The following is a 25,977-nucleotide window of genomic DNA, read 5'->3' as shown; positions in this document are numbered from 1 at the left end:
GTTTTGTTGAAAGAGATAGAGGTAAGGTAAGGTGATCCGAATTTATCTCAGCCAATAACCTCCGACTACAATAAATCAAAAGAAAAGGGTTTGTATATTCTGACAGAGCAACTATGTGTGTAAGAGTAAGACGATGACTGTGTATGCAATTACAGAAACTGGAACAGTATTCCGAACAGAGAGCATCCGACCCGGCCCTATGTTTTGTCGCGGAAATGTTCATCCATTTGGAATTGGATTTGGTCATCATATATTTCATTGATGTTGTCGTGCTGGGCGCAAACGCATCTAAGAGCCTTGAGAATTCAGCCCAAACAAGAGAGTCCGACAACATTACAGACTCCGCAATGAGAGGGACAGGCGGGGTATGTATCTACTGGCTACTGCATCGTACTCTTCCAAAACTTCCCCTCTTCTTGGATAACAACAGATTTGAGAATCCAGTTCCAGACTTGTTCCGCTCAAAATGTCTAGTGGTATTTACTTGGACAAATCTTCTTCTTACGAGTGAGGAGCACATCTTTAATTTTGATTAATTAGACTCATAGAGACTCCCAAGTCACTCATCAGGATATCCTAGTACCCTTTATTCCGACAGGTGCTTCCTCTTCCTGCAGTACCACCATACTCGCATTTCATTTCCATCGCTCCTCCTTTCTAGTTTTTCTGATTCTTTTTTTTCCATAACAATAATAACCCAGTAGTATTATCAGGTACCGGAATTCACCATTAGTCACCATGTCCAAGATTCATCCGGCTGAAAATCAAGGGCGACACCGACCGAGTCGACATTTAACAACACCTATACCTGACCATCCTCTTCGTCCTGGCCCTAGTCCCTCCGTGCTCACCGTCTGGAAGAAATCCAGCATGAGTTTCCAGGGAACTGATGGTTTCACGGTTTTCGATCACTGTGGAAGATTGGTTTTCCGAGTAGACAACTATACCAGAAAGAGTTGGGCTGCTGCAAGCGCCGGACTCCTCCTCATGGACGGATCCGGCAAAGGTCTACTCACATTGAAACCCCAGGTACCTACCTACCACACCTACTTCTTTACCAATCCTCGGAATCCTGGGAACAAAAAATCATATCAAGCTACTAGTTTGTTCTATTCTCTGCACCATAATGAATCTAACCGCATGCTTGTTTACCTCCCTTTTATTTCATTCTCAATCGTGTTGCCAAAGTTGCTCAGCGTGCAACATCAGTGGACAGGATATCGGGGCGAGGACAACCGATGCTCGAGGGCATTTACCATGAGAAGACCACCATCGCTGCTGATTCCCAGAAGTGCATGCGAGGCTGAAGTGTTTATAGGAGAGAACATAAAGGAAACCAGCGAGAGGAAACCTGACCTAAAAGCTGAGGGATCCTTCAGAAGGCGGAATTGCAAGATCGTCACTACTGCCACCGGCGAACTGGTTGCCCAGATTTCCCGGAAACGAATAAATACTACCCTTCTGCTGAGCGACGATGTTTTCACGCTCGTAGTACACCCTGGATTTGAGCCTGACCTTGTTATGGCCTTCGTAATCATCCTGGATCGCATTTGTTGCCAGACTCATTACGCCCCCATCCTCTGTTCATAAAACATTTTTTCTGTACATCTATTTGAATAGAGTCAGTTGACCCATTCCAAATGGCACTCCACTCATCATCAACTGAGCCGGACGCCAGGCACCCACTTCAACAACTCAGCTCCTACATCCACCTCTTTCTAATATGAAATCATCGTAGCAGACCCCCAAAATACTCTTCCGTGGCCAGCAGGCATCATGGAGTATGATGATGCTTGCCATGGATTTTGAAGTTTAGACACTTTTTTTTTTTTTGTTGGCGGGGGGGGGGGGGTGGTGTATTTAATCCTTTCACGGTCTAGAACTCTTGCTGCATGATCTGGTACAGTGCAGCTACTTTATTGACTTAATTTCTCAACAGTTATTTATTTTGACGAATTGAAGCCGAAATACAGTTACATAAATATTGGTAAATCTCGAAAGCCCGTGCTCGGGCAAGGTCATGCAATACCAGCTCACAATCCGAGTTCGGAGTAAAGAAACCTGATTGTTACTATTACACAGTGATGCGTCAGTGTAATAATATAGCAAGCTGTTGAGTTATTATTTCTTGATCCTATGACGCATAATGAAGTAACCACCACTAAACTAAAATCAGTGTCAAAAATATTAAATTGCCCTCTGCTCTGGAGGTCAATTTGAACAACCAAAATATACATGACGCGAGACAAAGATATGTTGCTTTGCTAGGATGAGATCGGCAAGGACAGCTCGCCTTCAAAGTTAGTTCAAACCACAGATCTATTCCTCTTTGAAGTAATCTGCAGAAGTAAAGAAAAATAATAGTACTGGTGATGATGATATAATGATAGTAACAAAATGATTATTAAACCTTCGATAGTAACAAAATGATTCTTAAACCTTTGAACCCTTTAGAAAAGGATGACTAAGACAGGACACATCAAATATTTCTTATTACCTTGATCAATCACCTGAGACATATATCTTATCCTCATAATACCTTCTCTCACTTTCTGTTTTCTTTTCATTTCGCTTCTGAAGGGAAAAAAAAACGAAGTAAATTGCAGCAAAAGATGAATAAATTAAAAATACAAAATTTCAATCAAATGTCAAAATATCAGATGAATACAGTGAAAAATCTCACATGCAAAACTGAAAACAAATCTTAGGATAAGAGGGATTGTAGAGCCTAAATTTGCTACTTTATCTGAGATTAGAAATTTCAGTAGAAACTATAACTCCATATCCAAGAAAATGCCAGATAAAGATTTTTTAGATTTCTCGACTAGCAACAATGACAAGAGAAGTCATATAGAGGATATAGGGAAACCTGGTATGCCTCATGATTAGAAACAATTCTCCTAATAATTGTGCTGGTTGTAATATCCAAAGGACTTTCTAGCAATTTTAAAATGCCCATGCTGATTGGGACGGCATATGGATTGCTCTTCTCCTGCAAGCCAACAGAATGAAAAGCAAAGATGTGGGGTCCCAGGGAGAAGATAGCCGAAAAAAAAAGAGCATCTTAAAGAAAATGGAACAGCTAAAAATGCAGCATAAACACTTGGCATACCTTCTGAAAATCATTATCCTCAGCTACTGTTCCATGGACAACTAAAGAAATATTGAAAGTTGTTATCTGCAATCGTGAGAATCTCCCATCAACAAGAAAACAAATGAGGGAAAGTTTCTATCTACAAGAAAATGAATGAATATGACAGTCATTCTCTTATACATTTGTTTAACTAGAAAATTTTCAGAAGGAAATACATGGTAATAGATAGTTGATGGGTCAGCATCACAATTGAGCAAATGTAGAAAACTTTCCAGGAGAAAAAACAAAAATCAGGGAAAATTTTCCTGCAAAAAAAGTTCAGCCCTCAAACTCTTTTGCTAACCAAATGTGCATGTGGGAGAAAATAACTGCTTTTTCTGCACTTTTTATTCACTTTCCAGTCTATAAAAGTGAGGAAACTGATAACTATTGAAAAGTACATAGCACAAGATCAGAAATCAATCAACCAAAGGCTCCACAAAGGACAAGGACAGCAGTGCAGGTTGCTGCAGACACTGCAAAGTGAACAATTTCTTTTGACAAAACTTTCGTGTGGAACAGTTACCAAACATGTTTGACAAAAGAACTTATCTTTTGTGTTTTTTCCTCTTGGGGATAAGCCCAGTATCTAATTTATACCTTTTCTCAAAAAGAGAAACAGAAAAATCTCTAAAATGTTTTAAAATGATAAAGCACACAACTCAAGCAGCCAATAAGCAGGTGCTACTTTATCCTATTCAAAAGTGTGAAAATACATCAAAAATGAAATAATGACCGAACATTATCCCAAAAATTTCCTGTGAATCTTCATGATTATTGCTAAACCTAGGCCAAATCCATCATTATTTTTGGAACTCTAACAGGCTTCAAATGACAAGATCTAAATGTGTACTGCTAATCTGTTACTGCTAAGATGAAAGATAATGAAACATTCAGATAATCGTATGCACTAGATTTTGGCAAGAAATTTATCTATTAGTAAAATAAACACACGGCGCAGTGGAAACTAGTTTTCCTGTAACATATAAGAAGAAAACAGTTAAACAACTGTATACCAATTGGTTAAATCTTAGAAATAAACAAAAGAAACAGACTTTTAACTGGAAATTAGTGCAGAATTGAGAGCAACAAGATGAACTGGATTAGAGAAGTGATTTCTTCACGATTAACAACCAATTTTACTGCTTGTACTATGATGAAAATATTAAAAACCAGCACAAGAATGTACCTTTTACATGAAAAATTACATGCAAGGAAAAGACGCACTCAAGGAATGAGAAATGCTAACAGTTGAATGAGTAGGCCATAAATAACAAATTTTCAATTTACCAATCCAAAGTGTCTGAAATTTTCAGTGTGGAAAAATTATGTAAACAATAATTTTGAGTCGCTCGAGACAGATTAAACAGAAAGTCAAGACTAAACCCAGAAAACGGGAAACAAAAAAGGACGGAATAATTGCAAATAACAGCATTATTACAGGGAAAGAAAGGCCAGAATAACAAATAAAGAAAACCTCTAACGAGTCATTATGACTAGTGCAAAAGATGTTAGAAGTCATAAAAGCAAAAAATAGAAACAGCTGCATGCAGTGAAAAAGAGTATAAAGCTACAAGGAAGCATCAAAGAAGTATGCAAAATATAAGATTGTTTCTCGCCTACAATTCTTCACATAAATAACTATCAAACTAGAATATGCCATATTCCATATAAAATGCAAAGAATTGGCAGCTACAAAAGACCACCATATTCAATATGCCATCATCATTATGCTTACCATATCTTTTGACACTTCCCAGGGAGCACCAATAATCACCTCATCCACATAACGGCAAGCCAAAACACTCAGGCTCCTTTCATGAAGATTCATAATTGGACGATGAGCCCCTCTATTGGCACTAGAAAAGCCACAAGAGTAACAGGAGATTCAAATATCTAATATATCAATAATTGTTAACTGTATTCTATATTTTAAGTTCACAAATAATTGAATGATTAAGAACCAAAGAGATGCTCACCACTTTCTGAAAAATCACAATGTACAAAATGAAAAATACACATAGACATGTATACACAAAGTTGCATGAGCAATCTTACTTGATATGTCACTAGAGACCTAACAAATGGGCACTGTATTTCACATTTGCTAACATCCTGTCCCAAATTGTTTACACATAAGGCTTCATTACTACCTTATAGGTATCAAATAATGAACTTAGCATTTAAACCCTGTATGACATTCCCTGGCCTTGGCTCAATTTGCTTTTACTTTGTGAGGAATACAAACTGTTCCATTTTTTATATGAGTAAATCTTATATACACTGATGGTGTATACACCATCACGGTTGGATATACGACACACATACAAAATTTGAGTTTCAAATCAAATTCGGATTATGTGTCATGTATCTAATGGTGAAGGTGTATACACTGTCAGTGTATAGAAGATTAATCCTTTTTATATTTGTTACCCTTTAGTTGTTTTGCCTATATATAATGACCGCTACTACGTCCCTCCCCCTCTCCTCCAAAAGCTCTCCTGTCTCATTCCCATTCACTGTGATATTGCCCAATAACATTAAAACTAGCAAAAGCGGAAAGCCATACAAACATATTTATGCATTAGATAGAGAGAGATAATGATTACTTCCACAGTTTGACTAACAATTCTGAAGTTTATTGTGACCGAGGTTATCGTCATTGAGGTTTGACATACTTGCTGCATGTTAGGAGCATTGGCCCATGTTGCTTTCATGATTTTTTGGCAAAAATTGCACCATAAAACCCACACATTGAAATTGCTTTAAACTAGAGATTTTTTAGCCAACCCTATTTATAGATCTGCCTGGTATTTTTGTGTCCTTTTCTAATTATCCAATTTGGCTTTAATTTCCATAGTTGCTTCAAGTTTCATTGTTGTTTTTCACTATACAGTGGATGGCAAAAGTTCTCATACCTAAGAGAAAGCTTGTTTTTTGGATTTTGGGAGCCATTTGGCTCAAGATGCAACAAAGCCACAACATATGGAAATAACTGAACTAATCCACAAAATGTACTCTATTCCATGCATTAAATCAGGACAAAACGAGCACTAGTCCCTCTTGGAACCTGAATGTAGCAATAATTACACTTGATCACATCTATTTCCCATCAATTATTGCCGCCTGTTGATATGTATAGCCTCATCCAAATTAATCATGAAGCCTGTGATACCTAGTGAGGATTGGGGGTTTCATCTGAATCATGTTCCTTCTGCAGCGGCCCCTTTCTCTCTCTCTAGAGAAAGCCTGGGGGAGGCGCGAAAAGCCAAGACAATAATGCATAGGCAAGCCAATTGAGATGATCGTATACATTCACCAAAAATACGATTTTTAGGTGAAGTTATTAGCCATTGTTTTTTAATGAGCAAATGAGGCGCCAAGCAAGGAAACTTACAATGTCACATAAGCTTCCTCTCCTCTCCTATTCCTATATTTTCTCTAACTACCTACATCTGTTCTCAATCTCCGAAAGAAGTGACAGGGTTTTAAAGGAAAAGGAAGAAAACAAAAGGAAAGAAATCACTGCCAATCCTACATATTGTCTAACCCAATGAATAAGTGGAATCTAAGCAAGCAAAATTGTACTCATCATATCATACTAAAAAGAAGTCCCATTTTCAGTAAGTTCAAAAGATCCTTAGTCCCACAAGATTAATACTGACAACAATCCTTCACAATTTAATTCCACCTCGTCCATAATGATAAATTCCATCACATCATTCCCAAAAACACAGTAGTTTTATGATGTAAAGTAAACCATATACATTCAACTTAGTCAGCCTATGAATCCCTAAATTTTTTATTACAAATCTAAGCCAATATTCACTAATTCTCTCTCTAAAGCATTCAGCTTGTAATATACACACACACACATATTGGCATGGACAAAAATGAAGATAGATAACTTAGTTAACAGCAAGGTAACAAGATGTATTAGAAGACCTAAACTTAGTTAACCTTGATAGTTCACTTTTGATTCCCTTAATTTGTCATTAGCAATTCTCTTTCTTAAAGCATCCAGTCCATAGAACTGCATGCAATAAGACAATAAATTAGTTAGTTAAAAGCATGGCCACAAGGTGTATTAGAAGGCCTAAATAAGCTAATTTTGTCATCTTTTCCTTTTTATGCCAAACAACTTAGATTAAAAGATCGAGAACATTTAGTCAAAACACAGGAGGTACATTGAAGGGGGATACAAATGAAGATGTGTTGGGAGAGGTTGCTACCTGACAGTTTGATCAGTATGTATACCAACAAGTAAAAAATCACCGAGCCCTCTGGCAAGCCTTAGTATCTGTGGGTCATCAAAGAAGTCATAATTAAATGCTGCATTCAATTTTTGTACTTTAAACACAAAAAAAAGAAAAAAGGACACTAAGAAAACAACACTTCAAACAAAAATAATCATTGGCATACTATGTCACTTGTTACAGCAACATCATAAGAGATTTAACCATATAAAATGCCTTCATGTCTTGATCATGTACTTGATACTCACTACGCATCAGAGAGTATGTGAAGTTAATGCAATTCCACTTACCTCCACATGTCCAGCATGAAAAAGATCAAATGCACCATCAATGTAGACTATACGAGCATCTGGTCCAGGACCCTACAGGAAAGACTAAAAAATTAAACCTAAGAAAGAAGATCCAGTAAGGCCATAAAACTCAAAAGCTAAAGGGTTTTACAACTTAAAAAAGATGAACAGGAGCTTTTCACAGCTAAATTCTTTATTTAATAGTTCGTAATATTTTGCTTTTATGTACTGCAGCACATGACACCAGAAACTAAGGTTTTCACCCTCCCCCGGTTATACTGCACCACATGATACCAGAAACTAAGGTTTTCACCCTCCCCAGCTATATCGAATGCCTAAATTGTCTTTGGGTTTGTAAATGTTACATCTGATCCTCTGTCCACCATATCAAATATAAAGTGTTGTCTGTAACGATGTTCAGGTTTCCAAAATCATAGTATAAATGTTTCGCTGGCTGTTTGATTAACATGGAAATAACTGAACCTTGACATGGATTTCACCTTTCTGGCCTGTTTGGATCAAGTAGAAAGTCTCATTGGCAAAAGTATTTCAAACATGTCTGAGGCTTGGAGTTCTTGTGATGCTGAATTTTCCCATGTACCTTTGTAACAGTTTAAGAAATTTTTTTCTAGTTTCTTTTCTATTTGACAAGGAAAACAATAAACAAAATCTTCAACTGAGTTCCAGACTTCCCCCATACAGCTTCAGGATTGTGCAGACAACTATCAAGCATTAGAAGAATAAAGTTTATATAGCATATGACATTCTTAACTCCAACAATACCATCTACGGTGGATTTTCTGGGCAACTTCCAGATTTCCATACTTAATTATGCATAACCAAGAAATTATTCTGTCTATCTATCAAAATAGAGAGAATCAGGAAATATGAACTTGAATCATTAGAGAAAGGAACAAATGCTTCAAAGGGCATCCTTCACAGGCAATGCATTTATTGCACAAAATACACTGTTACTTCCTACAGATGGCATCAAGTTTTAAGACTGAAATGCATCAGGAAGAAAGAAAAACACACAGTATTATGTACAGAGATCAACAGCATCAACAGTAACTCGTCAACCAATCAAGTACGACATGCAACCTAATGAGAAAAGCATACTTTGATTAAAAATTGTAGATTTTTCCTAATTACAAATTTACCACAAGAAAATAATTTGACGTAAGAAATCAAGAGTATCAGGTTACATGGGGAGATGAATAACCTTTGAGTCGTTTCAAAAATCCACAAGACAGTGGCAAAGGTACTACATGATGGTAAATGATGTTAGAGTCCTTAGGATGGGTTGCATTTGATAATTGCGTGCACCTGCTTGATTAAGGATGATAGGGTCACTGTATTGCAGCCCCATAACTATTATGTCTTGTATATGTGGGCTTGTGAAACATTAGAAGCCATTTTCTATAATACTACGTATTCCCTGCTCATACTTTTCACAGGTTGTGCTGGGACAGGTGGCATTCTCCAAGCATCACCCATGAGAACTACAAAACAGCCTAAGCCGCTGGCAAACTTGTAAGTAATTCCTACGTCACAATTAATTCCCAACTAACTTTCCCACATAAAGAAAATGATTAAGAAAACTTGGAAACTCTCTTAAAAGGTCAACTCTTATTGGCAAAGTATTGTGAAACTCGTTAGGATTCCAAGAAGCCTGACCATGTAAAGGGCTTAGGAAGAAATTAGTAAGCAATATATATTACTAATATATGCATAACAGCTAAAAATACAGTCTAACGTGTAAGCTTTTGAAGTTCCAAAATGTTAACAATGATATCTTTACTGCATGCACAAATAATGTGATGATCTTTTATCGCATCAAATAGCTTTAGACTTGATTAGATCTTTTATCGCATCAAATAGCTTTAGATCTTTTGAAGTTCCAAAATGTTAACAATGATATCTTTACTGCATGCACAAATAATGTGATGATCTTTTATCGCATCAAATAGCTATTGTTGTGTTATCTCTAGACTTGAATTAGACTTGAAAAGAATATGCACTTCATCTAGCCCTTTATTCTTTGGTAATGCTGCGCAATATCCTAATGAATGGTCACTTCAACTAAAGGAATGCAATCAATTCGTCCCCACAATGAACACAGGGGCATTCAAGTTTGTATTCTGTGGTACCTTTACTGAGAGGGCAATGTCTTACATGAAACTTAATATTCCAAGCCTCCAATGCCAATAGAAAGTTCATCAATTAGAACTATGTAAGTACAAAAGACACGCAGCATCTCCAAAATTTTTTTTTTTTAAAATCAGAATTATGATGTGGAGGGATGATAGCCACCTTTCCATTTGAAAACTGAACAATTCTGCGAGAGGTAGGCAGAAAATGAGATACACGTGTTCCACTACCAGAACCACCATCTTCAGACTTATGGCTGTGGCCATGGCTAAATTGGCGTTGCAAGGATGAGTGGTTGTGGCTATCAGCAGCAGACCTCTCTCTCACACAAAGAAGCATACGGCCTATTTTAAACTCAAAAATATAAGCAAAGTCTGAAGTTAAAAATCAAGGTGCAAGAGAAAACAAACTCAAGGGTCTTAAACTTTCTAGCAAAAGCTTAATTCTCTAAAAAAAATATTTATATGCAAAAAAAAAAAAAAAAGTAACAAAGAGGGAAGGAGTGCATACCAACAATGTCAGTGCTTGACACTCCCTCAGTGCGCTTAATTTGCTTGTAGCGGCCAGCCTTCTTAGCTAGGGCATAAGCATCAGTCCCATCAGGAAGAATGCATGGATCATCCCCATGAATAATGTAATCTATATTGTACTCATCAAATAATTTCTTCATGAAATCTTCAGTTATAGCATAGGGTGCATCAGGAATAACTTCATCCACCCACTTCACGGCACTGACCATTATCATCCTATAACAGAATACCCCGCATTATTACAGGCATTACCTACTTCGTTTTCCTGTACAATATCCTAGTGTTGGCTAAAAAACAAAAAGAGAATTACCTTAACAACAAAATAGAAACAAATTAACATAAACTTCCAGATCTGGTAAAACAGTGTTTGAACGTTTAAATGCACCATAGCTGAAATCAATGTAAATGACTCATGTGTACCTTTATTCCACCGAAAAAAAAAAAAAAAAAAAAACTTCATCGGTTCATAAAAACTGGCATCCAACAAAATAAACTGGTGTGCTGTAGTAAAGATAATTACAAAGAAACTTGAAAAAAAACACACACACACACAAAAATTTGATGTAAATCCAATGCATTAAAAAGAAACATGTCTCCCTAAGCCTTTGTTTCTGTCCTTCCCTTCATACTCTATTCATTAATGCAGTTTGGACGTCCTTTAAACAAGAGTTGCTTATTGTAAAGAACCACAAGCATGGAAGGCAAGTTCTTCTTGAACAGTCAAATATATAGACGGTAATCTGCTCTCTATTTATATTCACTTCAAGAGCATTTTCACCCAATTTCAACTGTCAATTACTTTCCTCATCCCTACTCAACTATTCAAGTCATTTATCCCAAATTTCTCCCACATTGTGCTCTGGGGCAATATTGAAGTCAACCACATGATAACACATCAAGCTAAACAAGCAAGGAGTGTCATTAAATTCTTCTATGGAAAAATTTGGAAAATGGGAATATGAAAATTCATTATTCATAAGGGTGTAATTTTGGGAAAATTTGGGAATGACAAGTGGAGTATTATTCATTAATTGTAAAGAATCAATGCTATAGCCAAAACCACAATTTAGCCTTATGTTCACATGCAGGTGCTAATGCGTGCACATACAAGTGCATAAGTGCCCGTATATTTCAAGTGTGCACATCCGGATATACTCATATATTTTACCAAAGTGCGTATTCATCACACTAGCACACGCATACATACCAATATCTGCACGTTAGGGTTTGCACAAGTGCATGTATCAATTGATATATGCACATTCAAATTAATACCTATATTGACTAAAGTGTACATTTCTATCATTAAGGTGCACATTTCTATATAATGATATGCACATTACTACGAGGGTTACTCAGTCATTCATCAACAAAAGTCATTGACCTTCTTTTTGGTGAACATTAACGCATACCCCATTCACAAATTATCCAAACATTACACCATTCCTATAAAACCTTCCCATTCCCATCTTCCCAAATTTTCACGGTCTTTATTCACTTCCCCAAAAAAATTAATTAATTAACAAGTGTCAGAGGTAAATTTCATGCAGTTGAATGTATTCGTATGAATGTAAATAAATAATACTGATTAAAGCAAGATCACGACGGGAACTTGCTGATACTACCACAACGCAAAAAAGAAAAAAGGAATAGTGACGTGTTATACAAGAACAAAATGATATAATAGGTTCCAACGGGAACGACTATACATTGTTGGACAGGACAACGACCACGGAAAAGAAAATGCTTGAAAAAGCGCATACAACAACACACAAAAATGGGGCAGAGGCATCAAACTCTGAGAATAAGGTAAGAGGGAAAGGACATGGCAAACTAAACCTCTCATTGAGAGGAGTGACCGGAGGGCCTTTGTTAGCTGTGATTTCAGCATCGCTGACGACTCCGACAACCAATTGGTCGCCAAGGGCTCGAGCCTGGCGCAGGGCGTTGCAGTGGCCGTAGTGCATCATGTCGAAGCAGCCATCCATATATACCCTTACGGGCCTCTTCTTCCTCTTCCAGACTCCCTGAGGCAAAGCAAGCGAAAGGGCCAGCGCGGATAACCCAAACACCACCCCTCCGATGATCCACGTCGCCACCAATCGCGATCCCTGTTGTAGGTTTTCCGAACGACCCAACTCCGCAACCATTCTTTCCGCGGCTTAGACCCGCTGGGTCATATAAACGTAATACTCTTCGAGCACCTCTGCTTTGAGTGACTCGAGTGAGAAGGTATGATCATCTAATAGTACAAGAAGACGCAGTTGGGTAGTTGGTCTTGTAATTGTATCCCAACCCGGCCCTACCCGTTGAGGAGTATTCATTAAAAGGGTCGAATCATCGCCCTCTGTAAATCATCGTGATCATTTTGTTAAATTCTACTGGTAAAACAATCGGTAAATCATTGAATTTAACCATCTTTTTGACAAAATAATCTTTGGCAATCGGTTAATTTACTAGTAGAATTTGATAAAATGATTTTGCTAATTTGTTTTTGTCAATTTAGTGACCTTTGTGATTAAGGATGGCAACGGGGACGGGCACCCGCGGGGGGTCATTGGGGCGGGAGGTAGGGCGAGGGCCGGGGGAATTTTTTCCCCACCCGTTTGAAAAAAAATATATATGTACATAATTATATATATAATGATATTATCAATTATACTACTAATTATACATGTCTATTAATAAAAATTATTAATTATTTATACTAAATTTATTAATACATTTATGTTAAATTCCTAACTACACTTAATATAATAACACTTTTTTCTAAAAAAATATAATATTAATTTAGTGATTGTATTTGTATCAAAAGTGAAAACTTGATTATTTTAGTTATATTTGTTTTATCATATTAGATTGTATTCAAATAACATTTGTTTAATTATTTTTATGAGTTTCAATTGTGAAGTTACAATGAATAATAATTTAGTGATATGTTGATATTTTAGTACTTGATTATTTGCTCAAATTTAATTATAATAAAATTATATAATAAAATTTTTTAACACCACGGGTGCCTCCGCGGGGGAAGTTGGGCGGGACGGGGGAAGCCGAGGGCGGGGGGAATTAAAATGCAACGGGGCGAGGGTTGGGGGAGGTGTCCCCCGCTCCACCCCCGCCCCATTGACACCCCTATTTGTGATCACAAAAAAAGTTAGGTGACTAACCCGTATCATATTTAATAATTTAGAAACCTTTTTGACTATTCATTATTTAGTAACCTTTTTGATTAACTCGGATCGGATGATGAAGGAAGTAAGAGGAAAACGTAGTGGAGGGAGGGAAATCAGAGAAAAAGAATTAGAGAAAATTTAGAGAGAGAAAGTATGAAATTGTTGTTGCCAAAAGTCAGTTATTCCCACTTATGGATCCCACTATTTATAACAAACTCTAACAACCTTGCCAGGTGGTTATTAATCGACTTAACCTCCTAATTACAGTTAATGCTCAAAACTACATAGTTTTGCTCCTATATTGAAATCTAATCACTACAGCCTCTATTACAATAATTTCCTTTCCTGACAATTCCCTCCCCTTAAGAACAGACTTGCCTCAAGTCTGGAATGTAGGAAATTGTCGCTCAATAAGGATTTGTCCTCCCAAGATGCTTCTTCATAGTCCAAATGGTTCCACTTAATCAAGAACTAAATGACAGGCTTCTCATCTCGCAGAATAATTCTTCTCTTCAGGATTGTTTCTGGCTGCAATGGACACTGATCCTGTGTGTCTAACTCTAGTAGCTTAGGTGAACTGTTTTGAATTGGCCCCAACTTCTTCTTAAGTAATGACACATGGAACACAGGGTGTACTTTTGTACCTGCTAGTAACCTCAACTTATATGCTACTGATCCAACTTTCTCCTCTACCTGGATGGGACCATAATATATGGGGGATAGCTTGAGACATCTTCTAATTGCCACAGTCTGCTGTCTATAGGGTTGAAACTTCAGAAAAACCCAATCACCTACAGAGAATTCATTTTCAGTCCTATGCTAATCAGCAAAGTACTTCATTCTCTGTTGAGCCTTAACTAAGTTTTCCCTGATGCAAATTGAGATCCTGTTCCCCTCTTGGATCATGTTGGAAGCTGTAGGTACTACTGAATCCAAGTACAGCCCAAATGGTAGAAGCACTGGTTTATATCCAAACAAAACTTCAAAGGAAGCCATGTTAATACTAGAATGATAGGAAGAATTGTAACACTATTTAGCCAAGGCCATCCACTTGCTCCACTGTGAAGGCAATTCTTTTGTCATGCACCTTAGGTAGTTTTCCACACACTGATTGAGCCTTTAACTCTGACCGTCAGATTGAGGATGGTAAGAGGATGAATAATTCAGTTCAGTTCCAATTACCTTGAAGAGTTCTCTCCAGAATCCACTGATGAAAACCTTATCCCTATCAGTAATAATGGACTCTGGTAATCCATGTATCTTGCATATATTGTCCAAGAAGACTTAAGCCACCACTTTTGCTATGAATGGATAAGTAAGCATAATGAAGTAGTCAAACTTGGTGAATCTGTCAATCACTACCAATATAGTATGATACCCTTGTAATTTGGCCAGTTTCTAAATGAAGTTCATAGAAATATGGTACCAAACTTGTTTAGAAATTGAAATTGGCTGCAACAATCCAGGATAAGGAACATTTTCAGACTTGTTCCTCTGACATATATCACAGTTCTAAATAAAGGCTATTATCTCCTGTTTCATCCCTGGCCAATAGAACAAGGCTTTAATCTTCTGTCAACAGTTCTTTTGTCCAGAATGACCACCTATTGCTGAAGCATGGAGTACTTGAATGATATGATTTCTAGCATTATTAGCAGTTCCTACATAAACTTTACCTTGGTGTCTCAGTACTCCATCTACCAAGACATAGTCAGTGTGAGAGCTAGGATCCAACAACAATTGAGTCATTATGTCTTTACAATGTGCATCAGTCACATAACTCATTTGCAATTCTTCAATCCATCTAGGCCTAACCGTAGTAATGGCTAAACAAGAATTAAGTGAAGGTTTGGAGGCAGTTTCATGTCTCCTTGATAAAGCATCTACAACCTGATTCTCAGTTCCCTTCTTATACTGTATTTCATAGTCCAATCCCATCAATTTAGTTATCCATTTATGCTGAAGAGCAGTGTTCAGTTTTTGATCCAGTAGATGCTTCAATGAATGATGGTCAGTTCTGATGATAAAATGATTGCCAACCAGATAGTGTCTGCATTTTGTGACTGTCATTACCAGAGTTAGAAGTTCTTTCTCATAAACTGATAGACCCAAATTCTTCATTGACAGTGCCTTGCTCAGAAAGGTAATAGGTTGCCCCTCTTGCATTAAGACTGCACCAATGCCTCTCCCACTAACATTTGTTTTCACAACAAAGGCCTTCTTAAATTCTGGTAACTTGAGAACTGGGGCTAAACACATTAGTTTCTTGAGATGGTTAAAAGAAGCTTGTGCATGTATGTTCCACTTAAAGTTATCATTCTTAAGTAGCTCAGTAAGGGATTTATACACAAGTCCATAATGTTTTATAAACCTTTTGTAATAACCTGTAAGTTTCAGAAATCCCCTCAACTCTTTAACAGACTGTGGAACTAGTCATTGTAAAATATTATTGATCTTAGAGTCATCCATGCTAATTCCTTTATCAGTGATAGTGTATCCTAGGTAATCTACCTTCATTTGAGCAAATGCACACTTAGACTTCTTCACATACAACTGATTGTCCCTCAAAATACCCAATACAGTCATCAGATGCTGAACATAATCTTTTAATGTGGAATGGTATACTAGTATATAAAAAAAAATTCGGACAAACCTTCTCAAGTAAGGCTAAAACACCTGATTCATCAATGATTGGAATGTAGTAGGAGCACTTGTAAGCCCAAAGGGCATGACTAGGAACTCAAAATGACCACAATGAGTTTGAAAGGCTATCTTGAAGGTGTCCTATGGTTTAACTCTAATTTGGTGATACCCTGCAGTCAGATCCAATATGGTTTTGAACACAGAAACTGCTAGTTCATCCAACAGCTCATTCACATTAAGTATTAGAAACTTGTCTTTGACAGTGATCATATTTAGTTTTCTGTAGTTCAAACAAAATTTTCAGGTTCTTTCTTTCTTCTTGACCAGCAATACAGGAGAAGGAAAGTGACTGTTGCTGTATTTAACTATGCCTTTCTGTAGCATCTTAGCAACCTGATTCTCTATTTCTTTCTTGTGGCAATAAGGGTACCTGCAAGGTTTCAATTTGAAAGGTTGAGCATCTGGTTTAAGGGGCATCTCATGGTCTACACTTTTGTTTGGAGGTAATGAGTTTGGAGCCTGGAATTTATCTTCATACTCCTGCAATAATTTTTCCATTTCATGTGGTGTAGGCTCTAGCCTCTCTTCTTCACCATATTGTGAGTTCATTGTCATACATATCTGTCTTTTGTACTTGATGAATGTCTTTAAATCCTTGCCTCTGATTAGGTCCATATTACAATTGTCTGCTTGCCCGTGTAGATGAATCTCATATCCTTCATGGTATAATGATATCTTGAGTTGTTGGAAATCAAATGTAATGGGGTTGAAATGTGTCATCCAATTCATTTCCAGAATTGTATCTCAACCCCCAAGTTCCATTACCTTGAGTTTGAATCTAAAATTATGTTGGTTAATCTTCCAATATACATCAGGACAAACAACATTGCTGGTAATAAAGGTGTCAGTCCCCATGATAACTGTGGCGACCCCACTTCTCCCTAAGGCGAACCAAAGGGTTGGCGGGCCGTCTGCCCAGCTCTCGCCAGGACTCACGCAAGCATACTAACCCAAATCCTTTCGAATAATAACCTAATCTATTACAAAACAAATTTTCCCGAATGATATCATTCGTAAAATCACATTAACTTCAGAGATAGCAGTGATAAAAATAGCCAATTGAGGCTCTTAACATTCCACGTGCTACGTACCAAGGTATAAAGTCGTACCAATCCGGATAGATAATTACATACATCATTAATACAAACTTACAAGCCAAGCAATCAAATTAGGGTTTACACATTTTTCAGCTTCAAGTGGCAATCCATAAGGAAAGTACATTATCCCAATTAACGCCTTACAGCCCACCAACAAGTCATAGTATTCGAATACACTCCAAAAGGAAAACATAAGTAAGTATCCAAGCTTTCAATTTCCAGAACCTGTTAAGGAAAACAATAAACGTGGGGTGAGCTAAAGTTCAGTGGTGCCCCAAAATATGCAATCACATAATATCAAACAGCGGTTAATAACTTAGCAAAATTTAAACAGTTAGGAAAGCGTATAATAGCACAAGGTAGGATACAGGGTTTTCAGGAGCCATTTTCGTCGCTTGATCACCATTTATCGTAGTTGACCCTCCGTCAACTCTCACTACTTATATTCCATGTAGAGCGTCTCATTTTGATACCTAACCCGTCACCATTCATACCCCTGTCCCGGGCCCGCTCACCGACTAAGGACGCAGTATACTCGAGATATACCCGTAGATGATTGGTCAAGGGATTCACCCAACGACGTTATTGTAGTTAGATTCATGCGTCGAGGGATTCACCCAACGACGTAACTACGTTTAGATTCATGGTAGTTGGATTCAGAAGTCGAAGGATTCACCCAACGACGCAACTACATTTAGATTCAAGGATTCAGGAGAAAAATGATTCACGCAAGTCACCACTCGAACGGCTAGTGTGATAAAGTACACATCGCTCACTTCGATGGATCAAAAACTAGTTTTGCAAATTATCACTTATCGAGTCTAGAAAGCACTTAATTCAGGTAGGAAAAGAACAAGCAGGGACACTCACCAAGAATGGAGTTCAGATATCAAGTTGGGAATCGAATTCCGCGTCCTCGCAATATCCTAAAAACCAAATTTTGAAACTATAAGTTTCTACTCAGTTTTTAAGCTTATAGACATCGAGATATACCTAATATACTACTAGTTTACTTCCCTTAGAAAAATTAAGAATCCACTTAGGATGAAACTTGACAAAAGTAGTAAAAATGTTTCTTATAGTTTTCCTTGAGATACTTTTCCTTATAAAAGGGTAACTAGAATTATTTTCTTGAAATAAATCGACAAACCTCTTAATATCAAAGTTAGAAAGATATATTTGAAAATTTCTTTAAAGCTATGGTTCTTGCAAAAATTATCACTAAAAACTATTTTACCTAAAATAAGGTTTCTTGCCGAGCAAGTTTCTATGCTTTTTAACTAAAATTATTAAAATTCTTATTTCGGAACTTTTCCTACCGACAACTATCCAAGTGCAAAAACTTAATGAAAGAAAAGGAATTAAAATAAGATTTAGGGTTTTCAGAAGCTAGAGAATTTCTTTACTATAGCTACCAAGGCTAGTTTGAGCTAAAGGAAATATCGGGTTGGAAAAATTTAGGCAAAACACTAGATACTAAGTTTTATAATCTAATACTAGCTGGAAAATATTTTTGATTAATTTGATCACAGTTACTCGAGTTCGCAAGGTAGAAACGACTTCCACAGCTCCGATTCCGTTTTGAAATCATATTATGGATCAAATATGGCAAAATCACATAGCAAATTACTAGGGTTTCGTCAATCATTAGCCCTAGATTTCAACAATTGCATTTCTGATAAAAATAAAATGAATGACCAAGGCTTCATCAATCATTAGCACTTGGTTTCAGCAAGCTCAGCTTAAACAAATAAAAATAAAAGCAAGGCCTCCAAGAAATTCTAGCAATTAAATTTCATCACCCAGTAATACTTATAAAATCATTCAAATGGCCAAGGGTTTCATCAATCATTAGCCCTTGACAACACCAATTACTTCCAACCACAATTCAATCAAGAATTTAAACCACAAGTAAGCTAAAATTTCAATCCAAATCCAAATTCAGTTTCACGAAAAAACAGGACATTCATACAAAACAGTCTACTTTGAGGATTCACAGACAGCAGTACCCATGGAGGAAAAATACGAAATTTCTACAGAACAAAGGCCTATGATTCTAGTTTCAAATGCCACTGACGGCGCCTTAAACGGGTTTTCCTACACCAAGATATAAGCATTTTATTGAGACTGGTCAGGGACATCCGAAAATCTGAAATTTCAATTTTTCACTTGTGAAAACTCCTTTTTCTCTTTTAACACCAAAATGTTTTTATTCAAACCATCCATACATTTCTTATAGAACTCCAAAACAACATATTCCAAGCATTTCCATCCATCATGATTCAAGGAAAAATTACAAACCAAGCTAAGATTCCAACTCAACCTTTGACTATCACATAAGAAATTCCAGCAACTAATATATTTTAGATCAAATTTTCCTTTGGTTTAAACATGGTGTTAGGTACTCAAATTCAGCATTTAACACTTAGCTAGCTAGTAAAAATTTCCACTTCAAAACTAGATTCATTCAGCAACTAAAATCATCCAGAAAAATCCAGAAATTTTGTCCATCAGCCACGGATGAACATGCATGAAGAGATGTTCTGTTTTCATTTTATTTTCTGGGTTAAAACATGCTTTTAAACTCTCAACTCCCTCATGCAATTACTTAGATAGAAAATAAACATTTCCAGTTCAGAAATCGAGTTCAAACAACAACCATGAATATCAAAATTTTCTAAAATTTTCCTGCTTGACTCGGATGAACATGCATGGCAGATTGCACTTTGATTTTATTTTTCTGGTTTTAAACTAACTAATTATCTACATGCAGAGCCTAATTAACTTGTGATTAACTATCTAATTATGGTTATAAGCTCAAACAACAAAAATTGAACCAAATCAGGCTGCAAAAATCAAGCTAAGCTCTCGGCAGCTCCAAAATTTGCACTCAACAGAAATTCTTTTCTTAAAACTCTCATCCGGCTGCCTATCATTAACATGCAAGTTCTTAGATGACTTAACCTTATTGTTATTAGTTGGTTAAACACTTAATTGAGCTCAGATTATCGCAAGAAGTCAGAAATAAAACTACAATCCCAAGCCAGCTCCTCGGCAGAAATTTTTAACCACAACAGAAATTTTTCTCTGCTTTAAGCACATCATCCGAATGCACAAATCAACATGCATGGTCTTAATCTTCAAATTTTCACTCAGCTAATGACACTTAGGTGTTCAGATTGCCACGGATAACAAAAATGGAGTTGCAATATCACTTCAGTTTCTCAGCAGCAACATTTTAACCGAACAGAAATTTTTCTAATGGTTTGATTTCAACATCCGACTGCACAATCCTTACATGCAAGCTCAGATATAGCTTACTCTACTAGTAATCAACCTAATTGGTCCGGAAATTACCTCAGATAACAGCTAATCTCGCACACGAAAATTTCAGAATTTTCCTTCCTTGCTCTCGGCTTCAAGTGCAGTCGGTTGTCCTGGTTCCTGAGTTGCGGCTGGAGTGGTGTTGTGGTGAGGTTGAGCTCGGTTGAGTGGAGTTGGAATTGGCCACAGCTAGTAGAGAAAAGGTGCGATGGTTCCTGGTATTTTCCCTCAGCTTACGGTCAGAACAGAAAGGAAGAACTGGCAGCTTGCGATCCCTCCTCCCTTGCTCTCGGATGCAGCTCACCAGGTAACCCTCTCTCTCGGATGCTCTCGGTCTAAGGTAGAAGAAGAGGTGAGGTGTGGTTGTGGAGAGGAAGAGTAGCAGCTGCGGTGAAATTGTGCAAAGGAAATGAGATGATGAAGAGGCGGTATCTCGGTATTAAGAAGGAAGGAAATGGTTTGCGGTTTGTTTGTGCAGAGAAGGAATTGGAATTGTGGTTTTAGAGGTGAAATAAAGAGAATGGTATTGTGGTGCCGTGGTTTAAGGAGCAGAGGTTTCGTGTAAGAATCGATTGCGTATAGAATTGGTGATAGTTGCAGTGATTTAACTTGCGGTCAGAGGTTTCGTTTGGTTTGCATGAAATTGTAAGGGCATTTTAGTCTTTTCACTTTGCTCCCTAACCTCAACTTAATTTCTCAATTCTAAATTAATTCTAAAAATTATTCCCAAGTATGATTTGAACGCCTAATCATACCCTAATATACCTAAACCATTATTATCGAATATTTATCGATTAAACATTAATATTAAGGTTCCTAGTAATTCTTATATTATTTAGCGATTAAATTAGTTATTAGAATTTCCAATTATTAATTCTCAAGGAATAGAGTTAGTCTAATTCGAAATTTATCGATTTAATAATATAAAGTCAAGTGGAATAATAATTTAATCCAAGGGTGTCAATTTGCACATAAAAATTATTTTTACGCACTTATTGTGAAAACAAAGAGAGATAAGGATATATTTATCGAAATTTTCACGCCTTAAGTATGTTTAGTATATTAGTATCATATTTATCTAAAATTCATTCATTTTTATCTTAACGCGGAAATTCTTATTAACATTTAACATTAGTAACTAATTGGAATTAATTATAGGGATTTAAACAATTTATTTTAAGATAGTAAGTCTATCGACTCAAGTACCATTAATTTAGCATAAAGGAATTAAGTATTCTAACATTTTATATTAAGGCGAAAAAATTAATCTAACCCTAAAGATATTAATTTAGTCTAATAAGACCAAGAAATTTCATTATGTAAGAAATATATATTATTTTTCACATAAACCTATTTTTACGTACTCAAATGCGAACAAGTAAAAGTAATGCTAGAATTTATTAAGGAATAAAAGAAATGCAAATGAAATATGCACTAGCTTATATTTCCATTTTCAGGGTTCTCACAATAACAGAGAAGGGTTGATCAACCCACTGGTATTTTATGTCCATTCCAATGACCAACTCACTACTAATATAGCTGTCTGAGCTCTCAGTGTCTACCAATATTAGCACTTCCTCCCCATCCAGAATATCTGTGAGTGTGATTGTTTTCCTTTTCAAGGCTTCAGATAAGGCATGCAAGGACATTTTCATAGTCTACCCAGGATTTTAGTTTGTTCATCATGTTCTCCTAAAATATCTTCAAATGCAGAGTCATCTTTCTCTTCCAATAACATATAATTCGAATTACCAACCTTACACTAGTGGCATACTCCATATTTTTCCCCATACCTGAATCACTGTCCATTACTCTTCCTATACTGCATCTCTTGTGCAGAAAGTTTCTTAGAATCTCTTTCATCCTCTGTTGAATTTCTAAACTTATGATGTTTGGAAATACTGTTGATAGGGAGCTTATATGAGTTAGTGTCAGTCGCTATGGTATTGTTCCTTGTCATACCAAACCTGTTTTTCTCCAAATATTTGGTATGTACCCTAAACCCTATTCTGATTTTTTAAGGAATGCTCTTGCCATTGAGACAACTCAAAAGCTTCAGATAAAGTAGCAAGTTTCAACATCCAAACCATAGGTTTGATCTCTTCCTTCAGTCCACTTATGAAGCTAGAAATGAAGTAGTTTTCATCCAGATTTCGATTTTTGATCATCATTAGGGGCTTCACTTCTTCAAAATTCTCATGATATTCATCAACATTACATACTTGTTGCAGTTTATTAAATTCTTCCACTACATCTCTGCAACTCCTATCATTAAACTTTCTACACAATAGTTCCCCAAATTCTTCCCAACTCAGTCTAGATTTCTCAATTTTCACTCCTTGAAACCATCTATCAGCTCTACCTTCCAAATACATTTCAACTACTTCAATTTTTTGATCTTCTGGAACTTGATAGTTCAAAAAATACTTGTTACATTTGCGCAACCAATCTCTAGAATTCTCTCCAGTAAACAACTGTAAATCAATTTTAGGAGGATTTGGAATCTGAAACTTACTCCAATCTTTCTTAAAGATTTTCTGAGCTACTCCTTCCAGTTGTAATCTTTGATGAGCTGGTGGAGTTGGCAAAATTGGTGTCTGATCTACCTTCACTTTGCTTCCTCCTTCTACTGTCCTCTCATTTTCAAGAGTCATCTTCCGTAACAAATTACTGAACTTTTGCTCCAGAATTCTATTCTATTCCTGTCAGCAGGCTTTCCATTCGTTTGTTGTTTTCCTCAAGTTCCAATTTCATGTCATTCTTAATCTGTCGTTACTCAGACTATGATGCATGAACAGCTTCCACTAATTCTTGTAGCTTGACTTCCTATTTTTTTACTTGTTCTTCTAAAGTTCTGAATCGAGTGCTTTCTGTCATGATTTGTGGTATAAGTTTCAAGGATCTACTGCTTTGATATCAATTTGTCAGGAACTACAGTGCATTATTGAAATTAATTGGATCGGATAATGAAGAAAGTAAAAGGAAGAAGTAGTGGAAAGAGGGAAATCAGAGAGAAAGAATTAGAGAAAATTTAGAGAGCGAAAGAATGAAATTGTTGTTGCCAAAAGTCTATTATTCCCACTATTTATAACAAACTCTAACAACTTTGTCAATTGGTTATTAATCGACTTAACCCCCAAATTACAGCTAATGCTTAAAACTACACCGTTTTGCTCCTACATTGAAATCTAATCACTCAAACCTCTATTACAATAATTTCCTTTCCTGACAATAGGCAAAACTGTAATCTGGACCAATAGACAGGTAAAAGGCTGTAGTTTAACGAGCATGACAGGCAACATGATTCAAGGTAAAATGATGAAAAGACCCTAAAATGATCAAATGAAAAGCTGTGAACAGTAACAACAGAAGTTTCCTTTATATAATATAACTGGTGCCCGTGCATCGCGCGGGTGTTTGATGCATATAATTAAAGAGGATTTTTCATTGGACAAATAATAGTACATTTCGAAAAGAAAAAGTCATCAAATATGACAAAACTAATAATAGTATATTCTAATTGTAGTATACAGTTGTACACTTTGTTTTATTAATACTTTTACAATTTTACCATTTTCAAACGGCCCTACAGATATCAGTTGAAAATCGTCTAAGAGAATATATAAATTTGTTTCAGATAAAGAAATACCCTCCAACGGCTAGTTATAGCAATGTGTTGATTGCACAACGTGTTAATATATTTTTGTGTTAATTGCATAATAAAAGCTACATTTCAATTAAATGTGTCTATAATACAATTTCAGTAATTACACCAACACATAAGTTTATATGAATTTAACTCGATGCAAAAACAATTACAAAATAATTTCATATTTCATAAATACCCAATTATCTCCATAAATCAAAGTTTTAAATGTACCAAAATGAAGACATTTCGATAAATATATTTAAACACATGCTACCCTCAGTTGTATCAAAAGTTTTTAAAAAGACTACACGACATTTTACATTTCCAAAAAGTCTATATCCATGCGGTTGAAATTCAAACCCCCCTTTGACCACAATTTATTTTTATATAATATAAGGATATAAGAATGTAATATCCTATCCTAACTATATAAAAGCGGGAATGAGAGTTTGCTACAGTTCCCAGATTGCCTGATTTGAATAGTAATCCTGTGGACATTGATAGGCATTTTTGGGTTTTTAGACTATTTGTGTGTATTGCTGGTGTTGTGCGATGTGCTTTGAGTGTTGTACATTATTTTGAAAGGACTAATGTTAACCTTTGTGATGGGCCTCTTTGTGTTTTAGCAAATTTGGTTGGTTGAATAGGTTTTTGGATATTTTCATGTTTTCGGTTGCACCTTTGTGCTTTACCTTGTGCAGTAATTTAGGCCAGTTTTAATCGTTTGCTTTCTTCTATCCATTTGCCTAATTATTTGGATGAGCATATTTATGATTTTCTGTTAATAACCGACGAAGATCATTAGCATTTATTGCACATCATCAGAGGTTATATATATTTTTTCTTTGCCTTTCTTTAGGGTTAATTACACTTTGCCTCCTTAAACTTGGGCCCTTGTAATACTTTGTCCTCCTTAAACTTCAAATATATACATTTTATCCTTTGTGGTTAACTTTTTGATAGGATTAACATGAAGTTATGTTTTTCATGATCAAAATATCCCTGGTTAATTCTTAAACACACATAATAAGTGTAATAAAATAAATACCTATTTCTTTAATAGTTGTTAAATGCATTGAACACAATTATACAATGCATTTCGATCTTTTAGCACTAAAATGAATTAGATAATTCACAAAAAAAAAAGAAGTTTAAGCAACTTAATGTATTTATTTCAATGCCATAGCAATGCTTATTTAAAAAAATAAAATTAATTAGTGCATTTGGAATAAAAATTATTTGCTTATATTTTTTTATTGTAGTACTTTTTAATTTGTTTTATATGACATAAAAACATGATTAAATGGTATATATTTAAAGTTCAGAGGGCAAAGTGTTATAAATGATCAAGTTCAAGGGGACGAACTGTAATTAACCATTTTCTTTACGCACACTCTATAAGCTGTTGGCATGCACTTCCCAAACTCCTACTATCAACATAAACTTATAATTGTGCACATGTTTAATTAGACATTTACCTCTATCTCTAATAAAAGTATTATTTTGCTTAGAAATCAAACCCACATTTGACCCAAAAATTATTTACGATCAATAGACAAACTATCACTATGTCTTTAAACAAGACAATTAACACTTTTAATCATGCACTAATGTAACAAAAATTATAAATTTAGTTAAACAGATACAACCCATAAAATTTATTTCTTA

The 25,977-nt window shown here is 36.0% G+C and overlaps 2 protein-coding genes across 2 annotated transcripts; one reads left to right on the top strand and one right to left on the bottom strand.

Moving 5' to 3' along the window:
* Window positions 1-216: 216 nt before the first annotated feature.
* On the top strand, window positions 217-1,641 carry LOC113695953 (protein LURP-one-related 5-like). Its single transcript, XM_027215191.2, has 3 exons — window positions 217-598; window positions 714-1,029; window positions 1,189-1,641. The coding sequence occupies exons 2-3, from the start codon at window positions 739-741 to the stop codon at window positions 1,588-1,590; spliced, it is 693 nt and encodes a 230-aa protein (XP_027070992.2). The 5' UTR covers window positions 217-598; window positions 714-738; the 3' UTR covers window positions 1,591-1,641.
* A 315-nt stretch (window positions 1,642-1,956) lies between these two features.
* On the bottom strand, window positions 1,957-12,645 carry LOC140009236 (ethanolamine-phosphate cytidylyltransferase-like). The gene is made up of 10 exons (XM_072054110.1): window positions 12,200-12,645; window positions 10,341-10,576; window positions 9,993-10,174; window positions 7,680-7,751; window positions 7,366-7,433; window positions 4,872-4,992; window positions 3,113-3,178; window positions 2,870-2,992; window positions 2,498-2,574; window positions 1,957-2,339 (listed from the first exon to the last, which is right to left on the bottom strand). Exons 1-9 carry the CDS (start codon window positions 12,508-12,510, stop codon window positions 2,503-2,505), a joined length of 1,251 nt encoding a protein of 416 aa, XP_071910211.1. The 5' UTR covers window positions 12,511-12,645; the 3' UTR covers window positions 1,957-2,339; window positions 2,498-2,502.
* Window positions 12,646-25,977: the final 13,332 nt, after the last annotated feature.

Source organism: Coffea arabica, chromosome 6e (genome assembly GCF_036785885.1).
Source record: "Coffea arabica cultivar ET-39 chromosome 6e, Coffea Arabica ET-39 HiFi, whole genome shotgun sequence".
NCBI lineage: Eukaryota > Viridiplantae > Streptophyta > Magnoliopsida > Gentianales > Rubiaceae > Coffea > Coffea arabica.
Note: the sequence above shows the minus strand (reverse complement) of the source record. Positions and strands in the feature narration are given on the sequence as shown.